Raw genomic sequence first — 26088 nt, 5'->3', positions numbered from 1 at the left:
TGTATTTGGATGTTCTTTTGTCCTATAAATCATGTCTGTAGAGTCACACTTGGGGTTTTGTCCTGGCCATGTGTCAGCTGTCTGCAGGCCTGCTGGTTTCTTTGCTGAGCAGATGGTGTGGCCCCTGGAATCTGTCACCAGGATGGTATGAAGGACCATGAAAGACAACTAGCAGTTTTGAACATTATGTACAGATGTCAAATGAGCCTGAAGGAGAGCAGAATAATGAAACTTGTAGGTGCCAGAGAGGGTATAAAAAAGAGCCAGGGTAATGAAATAAAGGACATCTGCAAAAACTTCTGTGTAGATTACTGATATTAAATAGCATGATATATAAATTTGTCAAAAATGCTACAAATAATTTAGTAAGCACTTCTTTAAGGTATAAATCTTTTACAGAAAAAAGGTGTTTGATGCTACTCTTGGTTGCCTGATTTTTGGAAGAAAAGTTCAGGTAGCTGTAGTGGCCATCAGTAACTAAAAGAAGATAGATCACTAAGTGATTCATTTCCTTCTGCCACTGCTATAAACAGAACAGGTCAGAATTGCTTTCCATTCCCTCTAAGAGACTTTCCATCTGCAGTGAAAATCCACATACATGATTATAGGGTAGAGATTTTAAAGACAGAAAGAAGAAAGAAGCAGGCATCCACAGTGGAGAGGCAAGAGTTGATGGTTAGCAAGATAAGCAGAGGAGGTGTTGGAATATAGCAGTATACAACTCTTACTGACCCAAACCACAGTGGGATTCAAACAGGCAAGGGCCTTTCAAATCCAGCAGTGATATAAAACCCAGGAAAGAGTATTATATCTTGAAAGGCTCCTGTGATAGTTTGGACTCTCCACTCTGGTTGCCACATCCCAGTATCAATTTCAAAGCTGTTAAACCCTGACATAAATCTATAAGATTACTTTGCACTAGATGAAGCCAGTCACTAAATCATTAGAGGGGTCACTCTTTTTTTTTTAGTCGGAGAATAATGTGCTAATCGAAATTAAGTCATTCAATTAGAAAGTCAAAGTAGACAAGGCGATTGTGATCAAACACCGAGTTGGAGCAATCAATTGTACTCTATTAGCTGAAAGATTGGAAAGAAAAGTGTTAGCAAAATGAAAGTTAATTAGATGGCTTGGAATTTTCCTGCTGTGTTGCCAGAGAAAAATTGTTGAGAGGTGTAAATCTGTAAAGAGCAAACACAGCATTAACAATGCATAAGCGTGGGGATGAAGAAAAGCACCACAGAGTGTGCATTTTGTTATATTGAGATGTGTACAGAACTGGATTCTTACAACCCAGCTTTAGCTTCTTACAACCTGACTTTAACTGTTAAACCAGAACAGGGAAGAAGGGAGTGAAGGTTTCTTTTCAAGGGCACTAGACGTGTTTCCTTTCAGAATTCTTGCTTTAGGAGAAATATGTCCAGGCACTGGAAAGTTAGCCAAAAGAAAAAAAAGTATATCAGGTGACATGAGCAAAGGGAGGAACTATGCCCAGGCTGGGCAGAAATACCATACAGTTCCCAGCTGATGAGCAAATACCAACTGGTGCTAATTTTTATGGCAGATGTGTTTAATTCCTCCGTTACTCGTCCCTTTCCCCCTTTCTATCTTCTGAGCAGTAAATCCATGTGTAGCAACAAGGGTATAGGATTTGTCTTTGTAAAGGATGAGTCAGAGATCATCCTTAAAAACAGGCTGTACACCCATGCAAATCTGTTCTACAAGGACCTGAGGAAGGGGCATCCTCACCTGATCTCCAGAGCTCCCTGGTAGTGAAGAAGCTGAGCACAACACAGTGCCTTAGTACCATCCCACACACCCTCACTAGTACGGCTGATCACAGGTCAGTGTGTAATTCTGACTGTGCTGCCTACAGACAGCCCAGGAAAAGGCTGCTCCCGGAAGGGCTTCATGCCCACTGTGGCAATGAATCATAGGGCACCTCTTGAACCTAAGCTTCCTCTTTCTCCCACAGCACAGAGTGAGTGCCATAATGACCACACAGCGCTTGTGAGGGGGGAGGGTCACAGGGCGAAAGCTGCCTAAGCCTGAGCTAAACTTGCAGTGTCACTTGGTCCATGGGGCTGTGAGAGGGACACGAGGGCAGAAGATGGGTGCAGGTGAAATCATAACCGAATGATGGAGCAAAGCATTCACCATGCACTTTTACAGCAGTTTTGTGTTTTAAATTGCAGTATGTTTAATTAGAACTGTTAAGATTTTTCATTGTTTAACCTGTGTATTGATGCGGATCAAGTGCATTGATTGGTATCTTGTTACATATAAACATTTTATGCTTTATGGGCTCCAAAAGGCAACTTGCCAAGTCACATTTAGCTTCTCAGTTTTCATTTATATTCAGCTGGAAGACCTGGCATTTGGCTGTACCACTGAAAATGGGTTGGTACTGTTTGCTTGGATGCAGAACTAAGCATTTAAAATATTGGAGTCAGGGCAATTTCTTCCTGAAGCGGTTGCCAAGTACTACAATTTGTGCAGTGAGAAAGGAGCAGCTATTAGCCCAGTAGAGTGGCAATTGGAATTCCTAATGCATCTTGTCCTGATACAGGCTGTACTTACACTGCAGTGACAAGAAAAGGGGGGATGTCTTTAAACTGAAAGAGGTTAGGTTTAGAGCAAATGTTAAGAAAAAAATTCTTTACTATAAGGGTGGTGAGACACTGAAACAGATTGCCCAGAGAAGTTGTGGATGTGCCATCCCTGGAAGTGCTTAAGACCAGGTTGGAGGGAGCCTGAGCAATCTGGTCTAGAGAAAGTTGTCCCTGCCCATGACAGAGGGGTTGGAACTAGATAATCTTTAAGGTCCCTTCCAACCCAAACCGTTCTATCATTCTTCTCTTGGGTTCACCATGGTCGTATTCTGGAGGAAGATTAGAGGCAGGTGGGTTCTCCTCAGTTTGCACAAGTCCCCAGAGAGTTACCCAGCAATGCCAATTGCCAGAATGAAGATTGCCAGACCTCCCTGTTTGGCTTTTAATATCCTCACGTAATATCCTCAAAGCTTTTTTACCTGTCTTTCAGTGTATCTGCCTTCCTGCTTCCCTTCACTAGATAGAATGTTTAGAACAGTGGCTTTCTTTAGGTACCTCAATTAAGGGGCAGTGATAAATTTCCTTCTTCCTATTCCTTTTATCAGCTCTTTAGATTATATTCTTTTTTTTCAGTGTATACAATTCAAATTTTATTTCTGGTTGTGCATGTTAAGCAACCTGCTTTTGGGATGATACAGCCTTTTTCTGTCCTGTAAACTGCATAGATATGCCTTCCTCATATTATTTCCAGTATTAAATTTCCCTTCAACAATGCTGAATGAACATGTTGCAGTGTTATTGGTTTTTTCTCTTTTCAAATTAACATGGCTGTAAAAACCTTGAAGTAAATGCAGTTATGCTAGAACAAGAGACTGTATAACATTACAGAGATTTTATTTTCATTGAACCAGAGAACTCCATCACTGCAATATCTTCATTAGGTTGCATTTACTTCTGGATTCTGGTGCCTTCACTGCAGCATCAAAGAGGTGCAATATGTGTGGATAATGATGCATGTCCATCTGGAAGCACAGGATTACTTACCTTTTTTAATTTGACTATAGTATAAAGCTATAATATTCATGCATACTTTCTGTCATTCAGTCAGCATCATGGACCATTCTGAAGGTCACAGAAGATAAGAAACCTTTTAACTGACTGATGTGCTAGCGCTGGTCAGTTTTGATCATTCTTTTCCTTTCCTCTGGTATTGTAGGCCTCTGAAGTCTCTCGAAACAGAGGAGTCACCTTGTTGGCCAGACCAGGCAATAGTCTTGTAACAGCTATTCGAAACCAGCACCATCATGAGGCATTACCTCTGGGTAAGCCAATTTTCTCTTTTCTTCTCAAAGCAGTGCTCACAAAAGTGCTTTTTACAACTTCTCATCAACCACACATACTGCTTCATGTTGCCCTATGCCTCACTGGCAGCGAGGTCAGTGTGCCCCTGCAGAATAATGGTGATGTGACCGGGCTCCCTCAAAGGTAAATAAAGCCTCAGGTTTGTTTTTTTTCCTTTTCCAGCTTACAATGACAAGATTGTTGCATTTTTACGCCAACCCAACATTTTTGAGATGCTGCAGGAGCGTCAACCCAGCTTGGCCAGAAACCATGCACTCAGGTACCGCTTTTTTTCCAGACTGCTGAAACCAAGTTCCAGGAAAGATTTCTTGTAGTGGGGAAAACCAAATTCTAGTAACTGTGGTACAAAAGATGAACTTGGGCTCCGTATGGAACTGTCACCATTAAAGAGTAGGTATGGACCACCAGGATCCATGTAGTTACTGTAGTTATTTTCCATAGACATTCAAGAAGTAAGAAGAACCAAAATAACTATAGGCAAATAGTGGCATATCTAGTCTCTATTCTTAGTATTACCGAATGGCAGAAACTCTGTCCTCACCTACAGTTATCACTTTGCTTTTCAGAAGATAGAATTATAATTATGTTCAGATGGAAGTCAGCAGCAAAACTCCAGTAACTCCAGCAGAACCAGGGATTTTACTTCGTGGTTGGATTTAAACCCTAGATTTTATAAATAAAAAGGAGCATTATTATGAAGTGTATTGTACTCCTGTCTAATCTTTTTCACTTGACTTAGTGGTGGTCCTTTCCAAAGTAGTTAAATTGTATCTTTCTTTTTTTATACCTGTTCCTTTCATATTAGATTTTTTCAAAAATGAAAAAAGCAGAACCAATTGCCAGTACTATTTAAACTCATTCGAATTCCAAAGCTTGAATTAATTGTTTTGCCAAGAACTTAAACTGGTGTTAATCAGTCTCAGCAATGCCAGTATGCACCAGCTAAGAGTTTGACCAAGATTTTAGTTTGTACTGTGCGGTAAGAAGCACAGCTGCAGGATTGCTGAAGAAGGGAAGGAGTACCTTCAAGTTCCTGCAGTGCAGAAAGTTCTGCTGGTAGCCTTACTGACACGTTGTTTACCTGTGAGGGCCAAAGAGTTCTTTGGGTGTAAGGATTAGACTTCCTTCCTGGAAGAATTGATACGTTCAAATAAAATGAGAGAGACAGAATGAAAAATGCACTCAGTATTTAGGATGTACATTTCTGTAACTAAGAATTTTTCATCTTCACTGTCAAATTATTCCAGGCTATTTTTTTTTCTCAGCTGTAGTTTGAATTCTCATTTCCCAGAGAAGAGATGATGCTTTTATCTCTTTCTGAGCAGAGAAGAAAATTGACTAGTGATAAGGACTAGACAGCTTAGCCAGTGTGTAATGAGATTTGTAACAGGATATTGAGCCCTTTGCCTCCAGGTCATTGCCTATGATTATACTTTGGGTCAGGAGTGATCCCAATCTATTGTCTAATGCTCATACAGCAGGTATTTACCAAACTCCTAGGAGGCAAATGCCCATCTTTTACAGAGCTTGATTCTGCCCCACATTGCAGCCCCACTCAGCAAGGTACTGAAGCACATCCTTGTCTTGAGGTAGAATATTTTGACTTGATACTAGAATAAATATATTTGGACACTACAATGCTTTAGAAACACACTGACAGGCTGGGGTGTAGATATGTATCTTCCATAATCCTAATCTTTTGATAGAGTCCTATCCTATGTTTCCCGCTCGTTATTAGCAAAATGTATAATTTTACACATGTAACATATGTTTACACTGTATAATCTCTGTGTGATCAATTCATATCAAGTATATGTTAGAGAGTTATTTGCCAAATAAAACTGATGGAAGGAAAGGAAGTGGTATTATTGGAAATTCTGTTAACAAAAGTTAGCTGTAGACTTAAACAGAAAGTCTGCTGTCGGTGACCTGATTTTTACACATGAACTCGGAGGACTAAGCATCATTCTGTTTTCTAAAATACAGAACAAAATCTCTTGCTTTTGGATCAGTGAACTGAGTGACAGGAGTAGATTTATTTTTTTTTGCAATTTTATGTTAGTAAGATTAGAAAATGAATCAGGCATATAAGATGTTTGCCATTTTTGTAAGGAGATAAACAGGAATTGGCAAAATACCAAGGAATAAAAACTCTATGCATAGTTCATGCCATGATAATAGCATGGAGTTTTTCTGTTTCTTTTTTTCTTTCTTCTCGATAATGTCACTTATGTTTACAGGGAGAAGATCCATTACATTCGGACAGAGGGTACACATGGGCTTGAAAAATTGTCCTGTGATGCAGATTTAGTAATTCTGCTGAGGTAAACAATTTGATCAATAGCATGATGTCATTACTTACAGTACCACAGAAGCTATTTGGCTCTTTCTCAGCATAATTGAAAAGATTTTGTTAAATCAGGTCATGCTGACAGCCATCCAGAATAATTCAACCATAGTATATCTGCCAATTTGTACTTCCTGGAAGGAAGCATCCATCAGTACAGTAAACTCCATCCCAGTCAGCTCAGTCAGTATAGCTGTTACCATGAGGTAGCAGATAAAAAAGAATCAGGTCAAAATGTTTCATTTTACTGGAAAAAAATCTTGTTTCTTTTTTTAAAAAGAAAAAGAAAAGGGAAAAAAACCCTTGTCTTTCTCAGTACAATAATGTTGCTGCTCGTGAAATTGCTAGTTTTACTGCAGCAGTGCTGCCCACACATGCATGAAACCTCAATGCAGTGAGCATTGTCTGGGTAATGTAGATAAGGCTTCAGTTTTTACTGGAACCAGAGAGCTTGGTCTTTAGGTCCTAGCTACTTTTCCTCAGCACAGATAAGGACTTATTTCATTGTTTTGGTCTTACATGGAGAATGTTGCATAACCCAGGTGGTTGTGGTATGCTGTAATAGCACTGCTTAATACTAGAAGTTTACAGCTTATTCCCATCAATTTAATTTGAACGGTCAAAGCACTGAGCTGTACGAAGGCGTACGACCCAAGAAAAACAGCCTGGGAGACAGATGTGTGTATCTTTACTTCTCACTGCTAACATGTTGGAGGTGCTCCTGTTTAGAACATAGCCTCACATCTTTGCTCTCTGTCAGCAGGCTGAGCCACTGTTAGCATAAAACATCGAATAACATTCATTGTGTTCTTCGTTACTGGTGACTGAGACATATTTGGGAAACCTGTGGATTTTTTGAATCCATGAGTTCAGAGATGCACCCAAACTTATGACATAGTGGACTTGCACCATTATGCATATTTACATTCCTTCATGTGATGAATGTGAACCAAGTCTCTCCCTATGACTTTCTCCATGCAGCCTTTTTGAAGAGGATATTATGTCCTACATACCACTGCAGGCTGCCTTCCATCCTGGTTACAGTTTCTCTCCTCGCTGCTCACCCTGTTCATCACCCCAAAATTCCCCAGGTAAGGAGGTTGGGAAATAAAGACAAAATCTTGCATTTTTGGTATTTCTCCTAGTAAATTATAAAGGGCAAATTTAGAGCCAGTATCAGCTGCCAGCTTGCTAATTCCAGGGACCATTCCAAATATGGCCCAGCTGCTTTTTTGTTGGATCAGTTACCAGTGCTCCTATATATCTGCTGAAATGTTAGTGGTAGATGAAACACAGGGATCAGAAGTTGTCCAAATGAAAGAAGGTATTTTCCTGCTTTTGATGTAGTTGGAAAGGATTAGGATAAGAGAACGATGTACTCCAAGCATAACTCATTGACGTGGGAGCACATTCATATTATGTGACAGGAGCAAAGTGCATCTTCAGAATTAAAGGTGTTTTGCAATACTTCAGTACCCCTGTAAAGTTCAGTCTCCTCTGCTCAGTGTTACGAAAACTTCTCTTTTTCCCAAGGTATGTCTGTTTTAGGAGCTGGTGGGATCATCTTCGTCATCTAGTCTGACCTCCCGTGTTGAGCCCATTAACTTAGGTTTGACAGGAAACATATTTTCCAGAAAGACATGCTGTCTCAGAAGGTTATTTCCAGCTGTGCTATGTCTCTGTAGTTATTGTTTATGCTATAGAAATTTGAGGAGCTAATGTCTCCCTTTTGCCAAGATATACAGCCCCCACCACGGTCTCACCGCATGGCTGTGTCCAGTGGCCATTTTGAGAGAATCGACAGAAATGTGATCTGAAGAAACCCATTTTTGACTGAGCTTCTTTGAACATTCATTTAAATTATCTGATTTCAAACAAAATTAATGGACAAGAGAAATTCAAATCTTGGATGTGGCTGTGGAAAATTAAAAGATTTTTTGATGTGAGGAATTTAAATGCTAAACCCCTGTCTATAGGAGGACAGTGTTCTGTCAGAATGTCTTGTTCATATTGATGAGTTTTACCACCATTGTTAATACAGTTCCCCTTCTCCAAATCAGGACACATCATAAACAAGTTTCCTACAGGACAAAAATGTTAAGTATTTGGTACAAATGTGGCTTAGGAAACTGTTAAAAGATCTACTCTGATCTCTACCTGTTCTTGTGAAAACACTCATTCCTGGCAACATAGTGTCTGCTTGCTTATTTTTGTCACTGGTGTTAGAGCCCAGGAGAACACCCATTCTCTTATGTCCAGGTGGAAGGGGTGTGTGGGAAATTCCAGCAGAAGAAAGAGGTTTCATAAGGGATTCTCTTTACACTGTGTGTAAATATGCCTTTCTGTTTTACTAGCAGAGACAGTTAGTAATGTCCTTCCATCCTGGCAACCACGATACATTGGGCTCCCACTAAGAGTGATGATTTTTTTTAACTTCCTGTGGAGCATTTACTGCCAGATTTCTCATCAAAGGTCTTGTTCTTATTGTCTTCTGTAGTGAGATAGAGAAATGGGATTTCATGGATCCATTCTTTCACCCTTTATGGCATGGCACTTGTTTATGCAAAAGGAATAATCAGATACTTTGAGAATGCAGCCTTCAATACAAAGCAGGTCCCAAACTGCTAAAAAATCTGTTGTATGTGTGAATCATAATAGGGAAATTTAGTATTTCTCACTGACAAATATTTTTCTTGATTCCACAAAGGGGTTTGGTGTTGATAGCTGGAAATGTTTCATATACAGTCAGATTAACGCAGAGGAAACCCGATTCCCAGCTTGTCTAGGGTGCTAGGCTCCAGTGAGAAGCATTGCTCTGAGTTCCAGAGGTTTAATCCTGCCAAGTAAGGAGATCACCTGTACAGTGCAGAGGAGAGAGATCTCTTAAAAGTGAAAAAGGGAAAGACAACCTAAATGCCACTGACCATGAGTGGCAGTAAGGCATGTCAGTCTTTCTCATGCCTTTCTGATCCTTGAATTTCCATTGAGATCAATCACAGTTAAAGGCTGAGGCAACACAAGACACACACAGGGTGAGCTTAACAGTTCTTTTAGTGAAGAAGGTGCAGCCCCTGGAAGTCATTGCAATCACTGAATTATAGGAATTTACAACTCCCTTGATGCCAAAACAAAAATAATCCTGAGTACACTGTATACCTTTAAAAAGTTCCTATCAAATTTATTAGCCAGTTCTGTCTGGAAACATAAGCTGCATGATTTGGAAAACTGTAAAGCCCCTTACACCTTATGATGCCGTTCATTTTCCCTCCAGGGCTGCAGAGAGCAAGTGCAAGAGCACCTTCTCCATACAGGAGGGACTTTGAAGCCAAGCTGCGCAATTTCTATCGAAAACTTGAAGCCAAAGGGTATGGGCAAGGTCCAGGTAAAATTAAGTGAGTATTACAACAAATCACTTAAATAGTCTAACAAGTATAGCTTTGTTTCTTGTCATTATTCGTTAAGACAGTGATAGGGAATGGAAGAGACACTGGAGATTGTATTTTGTACATGAACCACCAGGGCAGGATAAGATCTGCAAAAAAGTGACCTTCAAGAGGCTTTTATGTAGAGGTTATTTCTTATAGATTCAAATTCTCTCACACTCCTATTTCTTACCTATTTAACAGGGATGTCAAATACCTATGATTTGCTAGTGGGAGAATCATCTGTTTAGGCAAACATCCAGCACATATTAGCAACAGCTACATAATTGTAATGATGGAATGACTCTAAACTCTTTGCATCTACATACCAGTATAACTCAGGACCAGAATATGACCCTGCAAAACTTAGTCTGTACATGCAGGTTTAACTTCCCATCGTTCTTTGTGTCAGTAGCCCTCCTGGATTTGAACTAGAGAGATTTCTGCCACTCTTGTTGTATTTTGGGGATCTCTGTGATTTGGTTGTGGAGTTTGTTTTCCAGACATCTTGTTAGTTGGCTTTTGAGTCTGTACTTACTTGTGCTCAGTCTAGTTATCCAACTTCAGCAAAGGACTGTGTGTTTCTAAGGTATTTCCTGGGCATCTGGTTGAATTTGTGTGTCAGGTTGGCTTCCTACCAAATGACATCTGTTGTGGGGAAAAAAATGTGTGAAGCCAAGAAATTTATTGAGGCAAGCATCATCATCAAAATAATTTTACAGAGTTCAGGAGTCCTAACTGGTGGTTATCATCTTTGGTGTGTGTCCTCCTAAGTGGGTCCAAGGCAGACATGAATTATATTTTAGAAGGTCTGCCTTAAAATGTCCATGAACATATGAACAAGAAGGATTTCTTGCACAGGTGGTGTTTAAAAGTACAATTCATTAAGTTGTTTTAGAGCTTGGTAGGAGAGTGAGAGATGTGTTGTATAAACAGAGGCTGATACTCCCTTTGCTTCCCCTGCTACAGAAGCAGTATTTCCATGCACATTAACTGGATTAAATCCGGAAAGTGTTTGGGACCAATTCCAGATAGCTGTGACCCCATATACACAGGAAACTCACAGCCCTCTCTACCATATTTTGTACATGGAGGTTGTTGCAGAGAGTCTTAGCAATGTTCTGAACCTAACCATGGCATTGTGAAGAAATTCACCTTTGAGGCACATAGAAAAGCCTAATGAAACAACCCACTGAAAACCCATAATGGTCAAGTAGCACATGCACCAGCAGATGCAATTTTATTGCATTCTCTGAGAACAAATGTCTCTCTTTAGCAGCTCTTGTTTACCTTCAGCCTCACAAGTTCACACAAGACTCAGTCATTAGATCTTTATTTCTACCTCCCTTTGCAGGTTAATTATACGGCGTGACCACTTGCTGGAAGGCACCTTCAACCAGGTAATGGCATATTCACGCAAGGAGCTCCAGCGGAACAAACTCTACGTCACGTTTGTTGGCGAGGAAGGGTAGGGAACCACAAAATGCTCTCAGTTTTGAAGTAGCTGTTATGTTGCAAAACACTGAGTTGACTAAGGCTGAGATTCTCTTGTTATGTAATGTTTCTTTGGTTTTGTTTTGCCTCTAAGTGATTCATCTTAACTCAAACATTTGTTAAAAATAACAATAACAATAATACTTCGTTTTCCTATAACACCTTCCATCTAGATGTCTAAAAGTGACAATTTAAGTGGTTAAATCTAATGTCATCTATTGCCATAGGTATTTTGACTGGCTGGAAGGAAAAACGCAACTACAGGCCAATGTTTACACACTGAATCGGTCTCAGGACTATAATTAGAGACCAGACCTTTATCCACTTTGTTACTCTAAGCCTTCACAATGGGTCTGGTTTTGCTTCAAAAATTTTTGCTTTGCATGCCATCTAATGATCATTTGTTAGCCATATGTGCATTTCTTGTTTCTGGCTGAAGTAAGAAACATGAATGCCATTTAGTTGTTACAGTTTAATGCACCCAGTTGGAAGGTGGAAGGAAGAGAAGTCTCTTAAGAAGGCCTCTTCTCAGGAAACTTTCTACCAGTCTTACAAATCCATGAGCCATTCCTGTATGATTAAAACCAGTTATTGTCTTAAAATGTGAGCAGAACCTTTCAAAGCCACACTGGCTCGCCTTAAGAGCTACATTGTATTTGAGGCTTAATTGATACACTTTTATAATGGAAAGACCATTGTGCATGTTTCCAGTGTTCCATATAACAAAGGCATGAAATTGTATTTCAGTACCTTTGCATGTAAAGTTTCTTTTTTTTTTCCAAAACCACATGGATAGGATTTCAGTTCCAAAGGCACCAGAACAGTAAGGATCTCAGGCAGCTCTTGGGATGTCCAGCAATTGCTGGACACTGCCAGCTCTGAGGTGGCATGTCAAATGAAGGGCTTCTGGCAAGCTGAGCTTGTCTGGGGATGTGTTAGGTCCGGTGGAAAACAGAAGTCACCAATCTCAAAGAGAGTCACTCAGTGACCTCAGTATCAGGGGATTTTTTCATTCTTACTTTTTATGCTCCATGGATTCAGTATTATTTAACAGAGCTCGTCTTCCACAGCTGTTTTTGCCTCTGGCTTGCAAGTAAAGCATAAACACGTAGCACACCTGAGTGTGTGTTTTCGAAATAGTGTTCTACTATGCTAACACTGGCCAAAGTCATGTTTACCCCACACCTCTAATAACTTTTACTGTGTGTGGCATGGTGTCCTCAGGAGAAATTAAAAACCCATTTGATTTGCAAATTCAATCATTCTTCACTGTTTCATTTACATCTGAAGATACATTCCTCCAGGGTTTCTGCTGCTTAGTGCTAATATACATTCTGCTGGAGGGACTCCAAGATACCAATTCCCTACTGAAAAGAAGAGTTGATGCTGTATGGCCATGTGATGCTGTATGGCCACAGCTTCCCACGTGTTTCAAAACTAAAAGGACATTGAAAATGATGGCTTTATGATGAGTTAATGTGTTGCCCAGAAATGCAATACCTGGTCTCCCCTTGAAGATTTTTTAATATAGACAGGTGTTGCTTGTACTTCTTTGCTCCAGACATCATAAGGCTTTGCCCAGTATTTCGATGTCCACTGAACCAGATCTGTTCCATGGTTGGCACTAGTGGGTCATGTGGGCTTATTACCATCCTTTTTTGCTGTTATGGCTTTAGTCTCACCACATGATACTGGAGCTAAAGCTCCTCAAAAAGAGAAGTACTGAATCTCCAGATGTAAAACAGAGGAGGATGGGCCTGCCTACTCTTTATGATCTTTCTGGTTGCACAAGTCAGTCATTCAACCCCTTGCACCTAGGTTTCTGTAACTTCAAACATAGTACAGAGCATTCTGATCCAGCTGCAGAGCTTTCCACTTACTTTACATTTGTTAAGTAGAAGCAGTAGTGTCCACCTCAGAAAATCTTTCAGCACATGACATGTGGCTACAAATCATTTCTTCATATTGCTACTTGTAGGTTTATTTTAGACTGAAAAACCTACGTACCAGTATTAGAGAATGACCTGTTTTTAATAAATACATCACAGATGGGTCTAATGCACTATGCATTCATGAAACTTTGTCTTGTTTTGCTTTTTTTTTTCCCAAGTTCACGTAATTGGAAACAGCTTGATCTAAAAGTGGAGTTTAAAAAATAAAAGGAAAAAAGGTGACTCTCTGCAGAGCAAATTGTTGCAACAGCAAAGCACAGCTGAAGGTGTACCACATGAAAATATCAGAAAAGAAGAGCTTGGACAGAACAACTCAGGAATCATCATTTTATCTTGAGACACAGTTCTGTTGGGACTTGGTCTTGCTCAGCATACACGTATACCTATAGCTAAGAAAGCATCCGTGGGGCTAGATTTCGCTACATCTGCACGTGGGAGAGTAAGAGCAATTTCTGCTTCAGTCCAGGCTGTTTGCTTTGTGAACCCAAGTGTTCATAGGCAGTTAAAACCCTCTCACAAAAAATCTAGCCCCCTGCTAGCCACACAGCTGAGGCAAGGCTGAGCTTTGTACCTTCAATTTGTTAAACCTTTGGAACAAAGGAAAACAAACTAAATAAGGGATGTGTCCCAGTTATGATTCCTCCCAAGTCAACCTGGGTATTGGTGAAATTTCGGCATCATGACTTGTTCAGGACTCGGGATCAAGCTTTAAGAGGAGAGATACACCATATTAGAAACACTTGACTGTACAGGCTGCTGTGCTAAGACAGCAACCAGTGTAGGCAAATCCAGGAAATTCACTGAAATGGTAAGGAACCTCATTTTATCTTGTCTATCTTTTCCTTTCCAGGTTGGACTACAGTGGCCCCTCCCGAGAATTCTTCTTCCTTCTGTCTCAGGAGCTCTTCAATCCTTATTATGGGCTGTTTGAGTATTCAGCCAATGACACTTACACTGTACAGATCAGCCCCATGTCTGCCTTTGTTGAAAATCACCTGGAATGGTAAGAACGTTTTATTCATACTTGAACAATCATTTTAGAGCATTAAAAAAGTGGAAAAGCAAAACAAAAGCTGCCGGTTTGGACTAGACTACCTGTAAATATTGCTTCTATTGGGAAGAAGTGGAAAGTAGTTTGAAGAGGAAGAGAGGGAGTAAGTGTAAATACAAGAGCAAGCTCTGAAAAAGGAGTTGTAATGAGGTACTGCTATTAAAATGTCCTGCTCACATTACTTGGGATTTAATGTTTGTGTACTTCTGTGTGAATGTGAAAAGGACAGGAAAAAGAGCTCTGCTTAATGCAGACCTCATGTCCTTGGTCCCTTTCTAGGAATAGTAAGTATGGTCTTTCTGTACATCAAGAAGCATTGTGCTTGGAAGTTATATATTGTTCTCTGTACCTACCACAGGCCTTAAAAAAAAGGTCCAGTGAAAGCAGTTTACCTTTTCTTCCCTGACAGACTGTCCCTGTTTGTATGGGGCAAGGCCAGCAGAGTGAGCAGGTACTTTGCCTCACCAAGTGTATGTGCAAACAGACAAATTGCTGATCTTGTTTCTTTATCAAAAATTCTGAAAGCATATTTTGTTCTCCTCATTTTTTCTATCTGCCTCCGGATCTGTCTATCTTTGGGAGTTGTTTTCACTTTGATAGTTTCAGATGTGGTTCAGCAAAGCATGGGCTGCAAGCCCTGGGCATCATTTGATCCCTTGTGGGATTTCATTGTGTCAAAGAAGCACTGCCACGTGGGTTTGTTCCTATGATGTTTTTCTTTGTCAACCTCACTGACTTCTTTCGGAGCTCCTTTTTTAAAATGGAAGGCAGTTCAGGCCCTTTTTAAATTGCAAATAGTACATGTCCCTCTATTCTTGTAAACAGATCCTCCTATGCTTGGCTTGCAGTGGGCCGGAGATAAAGAACAGTTCTACTGTCATGTCTTTTAAGGTTGAAGGAGAAAAAAGAATGTTTCTTAGGACTAGCATGGTCTCTGAATTGTTGGGATTTTTTTGGTATTATCACTTCCAGCAGTGGAGCATTATGCTAACAATGATCCTTGCATTAGAGTGTTTCTCTACTGACATGAGCAGGAAGAGAGCTGCTTAGTTCTTACGCCTTGTCCACCTCCCACTACAATCCTGTTCATTAGACATGTGGTGCCTTCCCAGTTTTCAAGAAGAAATATGTTCTGACCTTTGTTCATCTTACCAGACTGCATGGGTAAACTTTTGATTTAGGAGGCCGTTATTTGTGGAGATGTATTTTGATTTCAGGGCAGAGGACCACTTAGGCTGGCACAAACCTAAGATCATTCTGCCCACATTGTGAGCAAACTGAATGCAGGCCTCTGTCTCCAGAAATGGTGTTGCCATGTTATCTCAGCAGTAGTTGAAATAGGCCCTTACTCTTATGTGTTATAAACACTGTCATTGCAAAGAGTTCAGCTGCAATTTTCTTAAAGTGATAAATTCTTCTGCAAAAAATATATAGGTTGTTTGATCCCTTCATTTTGTCCTTCTGTGCATTGAGAGGTTTCAGCATGAAAGAGACAGATTTTTAAATGTATCCTGGGCTTATAGCACAGCAGAAAGACACCTAATATGATTTTCTCTGGCAGTTAGCATTTAACTCAGAAATCAGCAACAGTTAGACACTTGGGATATTTCTCCATTACACATATCGGCTTCTTGCATACAAATGTTATTTGGCCTTTGGGCATTTTTGGTTTTCTTTTTTTAAGAAAGATAAGTCTTTTGTCCTGCAGAAAGAAATAAATGCTATGAATGAAGAGATTTGCACATAAAGTATTGTAAATAGGGCAAGATTGCAGAACCCAAGGGAAAGATAAGCAATCCAGTGAGTACTTGGAAATATTTCTTGAACCTGTTATGGAAATAATTGGCTGAGACCAGCATTTTAGAATTAGCCCAATAGGTTTCATGATTGAGTTGTAGATATCTAGACATTCTAAATGTTGTTATGCTTATCTATGTGACTGATCTCAGTTGTTCATGTATAACCCTGCAGTGCTGTATTCAGAAGTCTGTGCAGTCAGCTAAGATAGGATTTGGACCAAGCTTTTTAAAACTCAGAATAAGACTCTCCCATAAAGGCTTTGTAGGCTAACTTCTCCAATGGCACTGTACTAAGGTGCTTGACATTGTTTGTTCATGAGGAATGGGGTTTATGATTTTCTCAGTCTTTCTGCAACTTCATTCTCATCAAAATCAGTGCTAAAACTTCTGTTTCTCAAATTTACTTGTTGATGTGATTCCAGCAGAGCCGCCTCGCTCTAACATACAAAAAATAAAGATTATCTTCCAGTTCTCAAATCTGTTATGAAGCACCAGTTAACACAGATGAAACAGCTTGAGAGTTCCAGGGTCACAGAAAATTAATATTCATAGTCTTTTCAAAGCTTGAAGTCTGATGTCAGTCATGAAAACCACACAATTGCAATTGGTTTAGATTTGCAGATTTCTTCAACTGTATGCTTTTTGGTGCTTGGGGGCTTATCATTTGTGTGAAATCTACCCTTGGCATGTATTTCTGCAAGAATGGCTATATTAAGAAGCAGGACTAGCAAAAAAATTCCCTCAAAATTATTTTACATTTTCTCTTTCTTAAGAGAACAGTGGTGAGTTTGAGATAAATACAACAAAATGCAGCAATGTGAAGTTTTGTTCATATTGGCAGAATTGAGAAATACACTGCTCTTTTTCCCCCAGCCTAAAAGTTACTGTTCTACCCCTTTTAATGGCTTATTTCATGCTTTACCCTTTGTACAAACAGCATTCTGAGTCCAAAATGAGCACATCAAAGCACAGAGTAGTTGTATGTATGCCAAGTTATGAAAGAGACATAATGACTGGAAAATATTTCTCATTTATGGAGAAACTGAGATTTAACACCTTTCCTGCAAGCTTCCATTGAATAAGACTTTTTCTTTCAGTTAACATATGTGCATGCTGAACACACAAAATATAAGATATCACACACTTTTAAAGTTAAAAAAAAATTTTAAATCCCCATTTATCTGAAAGGACACTGTTATAACTCTCTAGACCAAATAAGTTTGGTGATACACGTTTTTATCTGCATGGTACAGGATGTACCTGAAGCTCATAGCCAGAAGAGCTGCTTTTAATCCATGCCAGTAATGAACCATTCTGTCTGATCTGGGTACTCTATCTAGCTTTTTACCTGATATTTGAAAAAATCTTCTAAAATACACCCCCACTTAAGGTAGTTTGCTCTTCTTCAAGTAAGTGGGCAAAATATTGTGCCAACTATATCTATTATTTCAGTGAAAAGAGTACAGTTTTGCCCAAAAATAACATTCATGTCTTTGCACTCGGTCAGGTGTTTTGAACAACTGAAATAGGGTGAGCCGCTGAAAAATCCTTCTCAAGTTTTGCTCAATTTGCTGGGAGATGGAATGGTGGGGAATATTAAATGTTTCTGTCACAACCTCTTGTGGCTGAAGTCACTTGGTCTGTTCAGCCTGGAGAAGAGGAGACTGAGGGGGCACCTCATTGCAGTCTACAACTTCCTCACAAGGTGAAGCTGAGGGGCAGGCACCGATCTCTTCTCTCTCTTCTTCTGGTGACCAGAATCCAAGAGAATGTCATGAAGCTGTGTCAGGAGAGGTTTGGGTTGGATATTAGGAAAAGGTTCTTCACCCAGAGAGTGGTTAGGTACTGGAACAGGCTCCCCAGGGAACTGGTCACAGCACCAAGCCTGGCAGAGTTCAAGAAGCATTTGGACAATGCTCTCGAGCACGTGGTGTGACTCTTGGGGATGGTCCTGTGCAGGGCCAGGAGTTGGAGTCGATGACCCTTGTGGGTCCCTTCCAACTCAGCATATTCTGTGATTCTGTGAAAGTTGGAGCTGTGATATTCAGTACAGTTCCATAATGCTGAATTCCTACATACTAATAAATGACTCCCAATCACTTGCCAAATTGGCTTCTCACTTTCCTCCCTATTAACAGTTCTTTGAAAGACTGCAGATGGACTTTGAGTTCCTGAAGCATTGAAGCCCTGGGGTCCAGGATGACTGGTATTAGCAGATATACAAAGATACTTTTTCACTGAAGTGAAAAAGGTTTCTGTCTCTGATTTGAATTACTAATGTTTGATTGAATACTGTAGCTCTCTTTTTCACCAAAAGTCAGTAAATAATAAAAGATTGGTTGGGTAGATCAACTCTGAGGAAATATGTTTCTAAATTCTGGGACTAAAATGCCTAGTTCCAGAGTTTGCATAGTCTCAGATTTTCATATGGCTTACTGGTTACTCTCCCTGCCTTCATGGTGCATTTTCAAGAGGTCTAGAAAGTGGCTGGCATCTTTTCCTTGCATCTCATTCATTCCGTATTGTAATAAGATGACTTACCTAATCATTCTGTGGTACGCTGTGGTTTTCCTCAGGTCTATATTTTGTCTATCATTTTCCATATTATTTTGCTACTCTGCTCTAGCTAAGCAAGGTGGTAAACTGAACGTTTGTTTCTATGATAATTTCTGTATCATCTTCACCAAACCTGAAGAGTATTGTTTTTGTGCTGTTTCATTGTTCACATGGCTGCCATTTTCATATGTTATTATTTGGCTATCATCGTAATATCACTTAAGAAGTTCTGCTTCTTAGAATAAAGCAGTTCTCAGTGTTTTCTCGTGAACTTCCCCTCACTGCTATGAGTATTTCATCTGACAATGACAACAAAAGTACTGTTGTTTTTTGGTTCACAAGACACTGTGTTCATACTCTGCTGTCAGGTGGCAATCCAGTCTCTCTTTTTCATGTCTTCTGAGTGGGCCAGAGTTTTCCTTCACAGCAGTCCTGTCCCAAGGAGTAGTGCAGTAAGATAATGTAATACACATAATAAGATAATACATAAGATAATGTATTACACAATGTAATACACAATATCTTTTTTGAGAGACAGCGCTGTACTCATGTCACAGTCATCCGCACCAGACTTTTTGTCACCAGATCCCTTAGCTGTTCTTTTATCTGACTTGCTCCAGCAATCCATGTCACATCATCTGCTTTTGAATTTTTGGTCCATTGCATGTTTGTAAATGTAGAACCAAAGCCAGAAATGTGAAAAGAAGCCCACTCTCTGCATAAAAGGCCAAATGGCCTAGACAGAAAGAATTATTCACAGACATTCATTTGGAGATCTGAGGGATCATAACTTGAAACATCTTTTTCTGTGTTTTCATAGTAAATTAGTGACAGCATGGGTTTTTGTAACAGTCAGGCATTTGTGGACCTTGCTGTGACATTTATGCAACCAGAGAGCAGTACCCCAGTGTTACAGTTATCTTAGAGGTATTTACAGCTTGCTAATCATACTTAGCATTCTGTATCCATCTCAGAAAAGTCCTGTTGCATTGTTTGTTTTTCTGTATATGAAAATCAATACATTTATTTATAAAGCAGAACCTTATTAGAAAGTTGAAGACCTGTGAGTAAAGTGGTTTTGTGCAGAACCCTACTGAAGACCACAAAGATGATGATATAGTCTAAACCAGCAGCCCAGGTCTCCAGAAGCTGTAGGTTGATTCCTGACTACAATGTCTGAATGAACTCCATTAACTGAATGTTCATTTGAACTGCTTTGGGGCAGGAGTTTCTTCATTCAGTTCCCGTAGTTAACTTTTCTTTCTGCCCTCCAATACCTCTGTTCGTTTACTAGTTTGTGCTGCTGAACAGAGTCAGACAGAAGACTTGCATGTCTTGCTCCATTGTGTTCTGCAGGCAGATGGAAGCCGGGTGCGCCCACCCTCCATGCCGACATGAACTTGCTTTCCCTGTGCTCCAAGCCAGCTGACATGGTTACCACAACACTGAGCTGAGAAAATATTATACTGTCTCCCGTCAGGGCTGGTTACTTCAGGCTTGGCACCGCCTTGGTTGCTTTTAGGTGCTATGGCAGGCTTGGCACACGGATAGAGCATGCTCCCTTTGCCTGCACAGTGCTGTGTGGGTATAGCCCCAGCCAAACTCTGAGCGGCCCTTTTATTTATTTGTGTAAACGAGAAATCACATAACCATCACAATCCATCTCTAGCATGCCAAACAATGCAGGGTGTGGTTTTTCCCATTTTTTGTTATAGTAAACCCAAGAAGAACCCAGAATGTTGCAACCTCAGCTTAGAGAGTTTGGTTGGTTTTCTTAACCCAATTTCCTTAGGAGTAGTGCCTTGTGCAATTGCCCTGATCAGACAGATTCCTGATAAGTTTGAGACCTGTTTGACAGGAAGGTAAAGGTCTCAAAGATACTAATTTCCTAAAAGCTTTATGAAACTTGTGTCAGGCTACAGGATAGATCTACAGAAGAGTGCCTTAGTGAGGTGGGCTGGTGAGCTCAACAGGGGTCTGTTCTGTCCTCTCAGCTGGCCAGGTGGGATGAAGGAGCTGACAGGTCTTTCACGGGCACAGGCTGCGAACCAGCTGTATCATCTTGCTTGTGGATGTGAGGGAGAGCTGTGAAAGCTCAGGGGAGGCAGAAGGGAGAAACTGGAGATACTCCAAAATAAGGGGAGTGCTAGCAGAGATGTGTAGGAGGATCTGTAGCTGTTGCGGTGTGGTAATGTAAGGCCATCAGAGACAGATCTATAGGAAACAAAGCTCCATTAATCCTGCTACACAGAAAATGACTTATTTCAACTAAAGTGTTTTTAAAGAAAGTGACAAATTGCCTCATGACCTAATGGGTTATATTCAGATGCTGACCAGCTCATAGGATGGATTTAGCACATTCCGTGGCTCTTTATAGAAACAGTGGAGAAATGTAGTCACAGCATCTAAGCAGGAGGTCTGCAAACTGCCATTACTCCTCTCCACTGACTGAAAGTAGCTCTGGGGAATATGTGGTGTGAGTTACTCATTAATCTGTCTAATTTTTCAACTGCTGTGGCAGTCAGCCTACATATGGCCAATATGTGTTTTAGTCAGGGAGTCAGAAACTCTGAGTTTGGTTTTAGGCTCAAAAGGGACAGTTGTGTGGGCCTACATTTGGGGGAGGAATAAATTTAGAGACCAATTTTACAGCTGTCTTGAAAGGGCCTGTTTATGCTAAACACTGAAAAATCATCCTCTTAAAAATCAGATCAGATACAGCACCCCAGAGTGGGGCATCCAGCTACATCCAGTTGTTTTTTTAAATTAGATGATTACCTCTTTGCCTCAGTTTCCATCTGAAGAGATTTCCTAGCATGTAATCAACTTGAAATCCATTTGATGCACACTAATGCTCTGAACTGCTTTGAAATTCTCAGATGAAATGCACCATAGAAAACCAAAGGATTTAACATTATGTTACACTATAAATTTTAATTACTAGCAATATCTTATTTTACATAAATTATGTTTGCATGAGAAGTTTTCAAGCACTATTGTAAATCATATTAAAATAAATGGGCAGCTGAAATAATTTTATAAGAACTTTTCACTATGTGAAAAGGGTATGTTACTGAAATGCCTTCTTGCTGCTGTACTGTGATCTCTCTCAATACCTTCTGTACTTAAGTAAACTTCTATTTTCCTATTAATTTTGATGTATGACTATATCACATAGAGCCTACCTCAACATCTGGTTAATTATTATTAAGGGTCAGGAGGAACTGGAAGATTAAAGACAAACCAAAACTGAAGGAGAAGAAAAACATTCTCCTTAACTGAGCTTGTACAGCAACCTTTTTTTTTTTTTTAAGAAAAAAGGTTCTGCTTTATATTTACCTTATTCTTGACTTTCTGTCTCTTACTAGAGAATTTTTTTCCAAGTTCTTTTGAGGATCTGAATGGCGCTGTTATATGAGTTGAAAGAAGAGATGTCTCTCACAATCTCTCCCCCTTTTTCCTTCTCTGAATTTCATAGTCTCTCCAACACTGCTTCCATAATTAGAGTTTGGTTTGAGGGAAAGGTGGGTGTTCTGTTTTGTTCTGTTTTTACAAAGTCGTATTTATGCTTTTTTCCCCTTGCTAGGGGCCATTTAGTCTTTTGCAACACTGCAGATTAAATTTGGCCAGAGACGGGAGGCTTCACATGAAAATCTCCATAGTGTCTCCACCTTGTATGTGGCACAGGAGAAAAGGGTAAAATACACACTGTCCCTGAGCACGTGGGCCTACAGGGAACCATCGGGATGGGCAGAGATTGTATGTATGTTTGTAGTGGCAAAAAACGCCCAGGGAGTGATGAATGTCCTCATATCTCCTGTTCCAGCCACACTGGAATGGCAAGGCTGAGCTGTCACTGTGAAGTATTGCTCAGTCATCATTGCCCCTCCTTGTTTCTCACTACGTTTTATTCCGACTTTGGTAAGATAAAGAAAAGTCAACTAGAGCAGGTGCAGAAATTCCCAAGCTAACCTTTTTTGTTAGCAACACAATTCATACATCAAAAGAAAGACTGCTTGCAGAGCAGTATTGTTTTCAGTAAATCACCCAAATTCATTTTGGGTATTTTTGAGTAGAAAAAACATTTATCTTTGTGTAGGCCTCTCCCTGGGATGTTTTGAAAGTTAAGTGTTTCATTTGACCATTTAAAATTATTCTTCATTTAAGTATGTTACCTTAGTGTTACATTAAATTCTAGAAAAAGGGAATATTAAAGATTTAATTTGAGCTGATCTGTATGTTTTTTAAAGGGAGAAAGGCAATGTTGAGTTTGTCAGTTTGCCCCAACTTGAGACTTATTTTTCAAATCTCAGTAAACTTATGGAGGATGAGAAAAATCCTGGCCTGATCATCCTCTATGAGAAAAAATTCATTTAATAACAAGAATACAGAGCTGTACATTCAGTATCTTGTGGCTGATTGAAGGAAGCTTTTTACACTGTGACTTATGTCTTCCATTCTGGAAAATGAAAGAGTAGAAACTGGAATTAATTGTGTTGGCAAGATTTGTAAAGGAAAAGTCAAAAATTTTCTTAGACCTCAGAGCAGAAATATAAAAGTTCATGTCTTCTATTCTGCACATTCCCAGGAGAGGATTGGAGCAGTCAGTTTGCAGTGGTGTTGATAAAAGTCGAAGGTATTCGATGGTTTGCAAAACAATATACTTAAGGCAGACTGTCAAGCAACTAATAGCACAGAGTGAATATTAGCACAGAGATTTCTGAGTTTATTTACTCAATTAAGGAACCTCATCCTGAGAGACAGGGATCATTGGCTGAATCACAGCACAGTGCAAACCCAAGTGTACAGCTTCTGGACCAGGGAGGGTAAGTCCCCACAGCTCTGCACTGCGGGTGACCTTTTTGCCATTAGCTCAATATCTGCATCATGCTTCATTACGTGGTGTAAACAGTCCTGGGTGTTTACCTGGGACTCTATGGTGAGCGGTCTCTCTCATGCTTAAATACCCCAGACAGGCTGGAAAGGATGTGCCTCCTTTGACTGGAAATAAGCCAATTATTGTGGCTTCAGTGTTCATAGTAGGCCATTGAAGGAAGATGTGCAGTCATTCAGCTTGTGCTTTTATGACCCTCTTGTCTGGCAGATGACTAGATCTCTGGATTTTCCCCTGTAGCTTGACTAGTTTGTTTCAAAACATGGCAAAGCTATGGAAAGCAAACATAAATCATGCAATGTATAAAACTTCACTAATTCATAGATTTGAAAATGCCCACTACCAACCTTTCCAAAATTTTTTACTGAGAAATCAAAGTCTCTTGATGAAAATGCTCTTTTGCTGGCTTGAAAAAAACAACCCATATGCATCAGACTGAACTGGTCCATAAGGAGCTGATCATTAACTGGAGCTGATGGACAAAATTACATATCGTTTTACAGAAGATGAGAAAGTAAAAAATATCAAATAGGCTAAGCAACTAAAGTGGACCAGGGACTCAGAGGACTGTGATTCCTGTATTGTCTTCACCACCTGTTTTCTTGATAAGAAACTTCACATAAGTCATTTTACTTTTGTACTTAAGTTTTCTCATTTTTCAAATTATCTCCTCTGTAAGCTGCTTTGACATCTGCCAGTCAAAAATACAGTTAGGATATGAGAATCACAAAATGTAGAGGCTTGTAGTCTTCTAGCCAGTAGTCCATACCTCAGTCTATATCTCCTCTGTAGCACTGGGCAGAATTGTAGGAGTGTTTGCCAAGAGTCTCACAGGTCAGTGTGTTTTATCCATTGTAGTAGCAAGAAAAGCTAAAGCCTGCAGGCAGACTGGTTTCTGATGAAGGTTAGTCATGCTTGTGCTGCCATGTAGGAGTTCTCCCAGAGGAGGATGATTGCACATTATGGTCTATGAGGTTGATAGTTCTGCAAGCAGAGATGGTCACTTCAACACTTGGCCACACTCCTCCTCTCCTCCTTCAAAACTCTGCATTCACGGAACTTCTTTGTTGCTGGTAAAATGACACATAGCACAGATTTCTTGTTCCAGAGAGAGACCATCTTCATTTTAGATAGCCAGGATATAAGGAAGATGAAAAGATCTTTTGAGTGAAGGTGCAACATAGCTAGGTTAGAGACAAGGAAAAGACTTGAAGGATCTGATTAGGTTAAGTAAAGAAGCAATAAGGTTTTCATTATCTCTTTGGTTTTCAGTTGCTGGTAAATTAAGCTTCAGGAATAGTTTGAGGTTTAGTTGCTAATTTAGGGTGTATGAGCTCCAGATATTTAGGACATGGATAGTTCACATTTTCATTGCCTATAAGTGATAGATCTTTTTCATGTGGTTACTCCTTAGTACTTGAGAAACAGAAATGTTGTGTTCCACTTATTCCAGAAAATAAAAGTAGGGCAAGATCTTACTGAGGCATCAGTATTTACTTGCCTTTTGCAGGAGAAACTTTATGCACAAATTAGCAATAAACATAGTGAGGAAGTACGGAGACTCCCCTTAAAAACTCAGTAACTGTGTGAAAACCTGTAATGAATTTTGACCATGTATGGGATAAGTATTTCGGTATTTAGAACATAACTCACAGGGGGTAACACCAAAACCTGGTTGAGTGAGTCATTACCATTCCTTCAAAAAACATGTGTGGGGATCTAGAGTAAGTTCTCAGGTGGCATGCCAGTGTTAGAAGAGTGGGATAAGTTCTCAACACAACATTGAAGGATGCTGTGCATAGATGACCCAACAGTGTGTCTTGGTCTGTCTGAGAATTCTTCCTATTAGAGATGGATATAAGAAAAGAAAATGAGCTAATAGTAGTCTTGTTACTTCTTGTATTGGAATTCTTCTCCATGAGTAATTCAGCAATTATTCTACCTTTTCTTTTTAATGTGCTGAGACCTCATGGACTTCTGTCTCACAGCCTTTGTAAGAGCCATTCCTTTCATATTAATGACACATGAGCTCATCAGATTCCTGATCTGAAGAGGCATCATGCCGGAATGCCACAGCGTCCACCTCTGAGCCTGCAGATATGCAGAGCAAACTTGCCACAAGGCCAAATGACACAGTGGCAGAGAGGCAGCCTGCAAAGTTTGCAGATGCAAGTGAGATAGGACAGTGTTAGCTATCCCAGCCTGCATGGCCAAACCCTCCTGACAGCAGAACGCTGCACGTCATTACATTGCTCCGTTCAAGTGTTCTGTCATTTGTGTGGGTAGGGGTTAAACATGCACACTAAATTAAAGAAAGGCATTTGTTAATGAAGGGTGATAGAGGTGTGGATTTGATCCACTGCCAAGGTTTTGTAAAGGTGCTCTGATGTACTCCTAGATTATTTCTCTGTAAATGTGGCTCATACACTGCACTGAGCCAGTAGAAGGATATGTGCTACCACCATATAGACACAGACCTCTGGTGCATATACCTAACACACTGACAGTTTACCTTAAAATTCATAGTGTATGAGTCCAGGCAGAGTTGACATAACCGTCTGGTCAGCTTTCTTGCAAAATACACATTCTTAGAACTTTCTTGCATTAAGAAAGAAAAAAAAAAAAAGAAGTTCTTTATTTGTAAAGTGTTAGTGCTGGT

The 26088-nt window shown here is 39.9% G+C and overlaps 1 protein-coding gene across 11 annotated transcripts in view; it reads left to right on the top strand.

The window, feature by feature from the left end:
• The window catches only part of HECW1 (HECT, C2 and WW domain containing E3 ubiquitin protein ligase 1), a 258654-nt gene that overhangs the window by 211111 nt on the left and 21455 nt on the right, over nucleotides 1–26088 (top strand). For 10 of the 11 annotated variants that reach the window (XM_051799421.1, XM_051799422.1, XM_051799424.1 and 7 more), the window contains 7 exons: nucleotides 3769–3874; nucleotides 4077–4173; nucleotides 6155–6238; nucleotides 7243–7352; nucleotides 9533–9653; nucleotides 11038–11151; nucleotides 13980–14132. In XM_051799421.1, the coding sequence (XP_051655381.1) occupies nucleotides 3769–3874; nucleotides 4077–4173; nucleotides 6155–6238; nucleotides 7243–7352; nucleotides 9533–9653; nucleotides 11038–11151; nucleotides 13980–14132 (785 nt within the window). The remainder of the gene's footprint in view (nucleotides 1–3768; nucleotides 3875–4076; nucleotides 4174–6154; nucleotides 6239–7242; nucleotides 7353–9532; nucleotides 9654–11037; nucleotides 11152–13979; nucleotides 14133–26088) is intronic. The other variant, XR_007906638.1, reaches the window with a different exon arrangement.

Source organism: Manacus candei, unplaced genomic scaffold, assembly GCF_025592945.1.
Source record: "Manacus candei isolate 608988 ecotype Guabito, Panama unplaced genomic scaffold, ASM2559294v1 h1tg000049l, whole genome shotgun sequence".
NCBI lineage: Eukaryota > Metazoa > Chordata > Aves > Passeriformes > Pipridae > Manacus > Manacus candei.
This window is presented reverse-complemented; position numbering and strand designations above follow the sequence as displayed.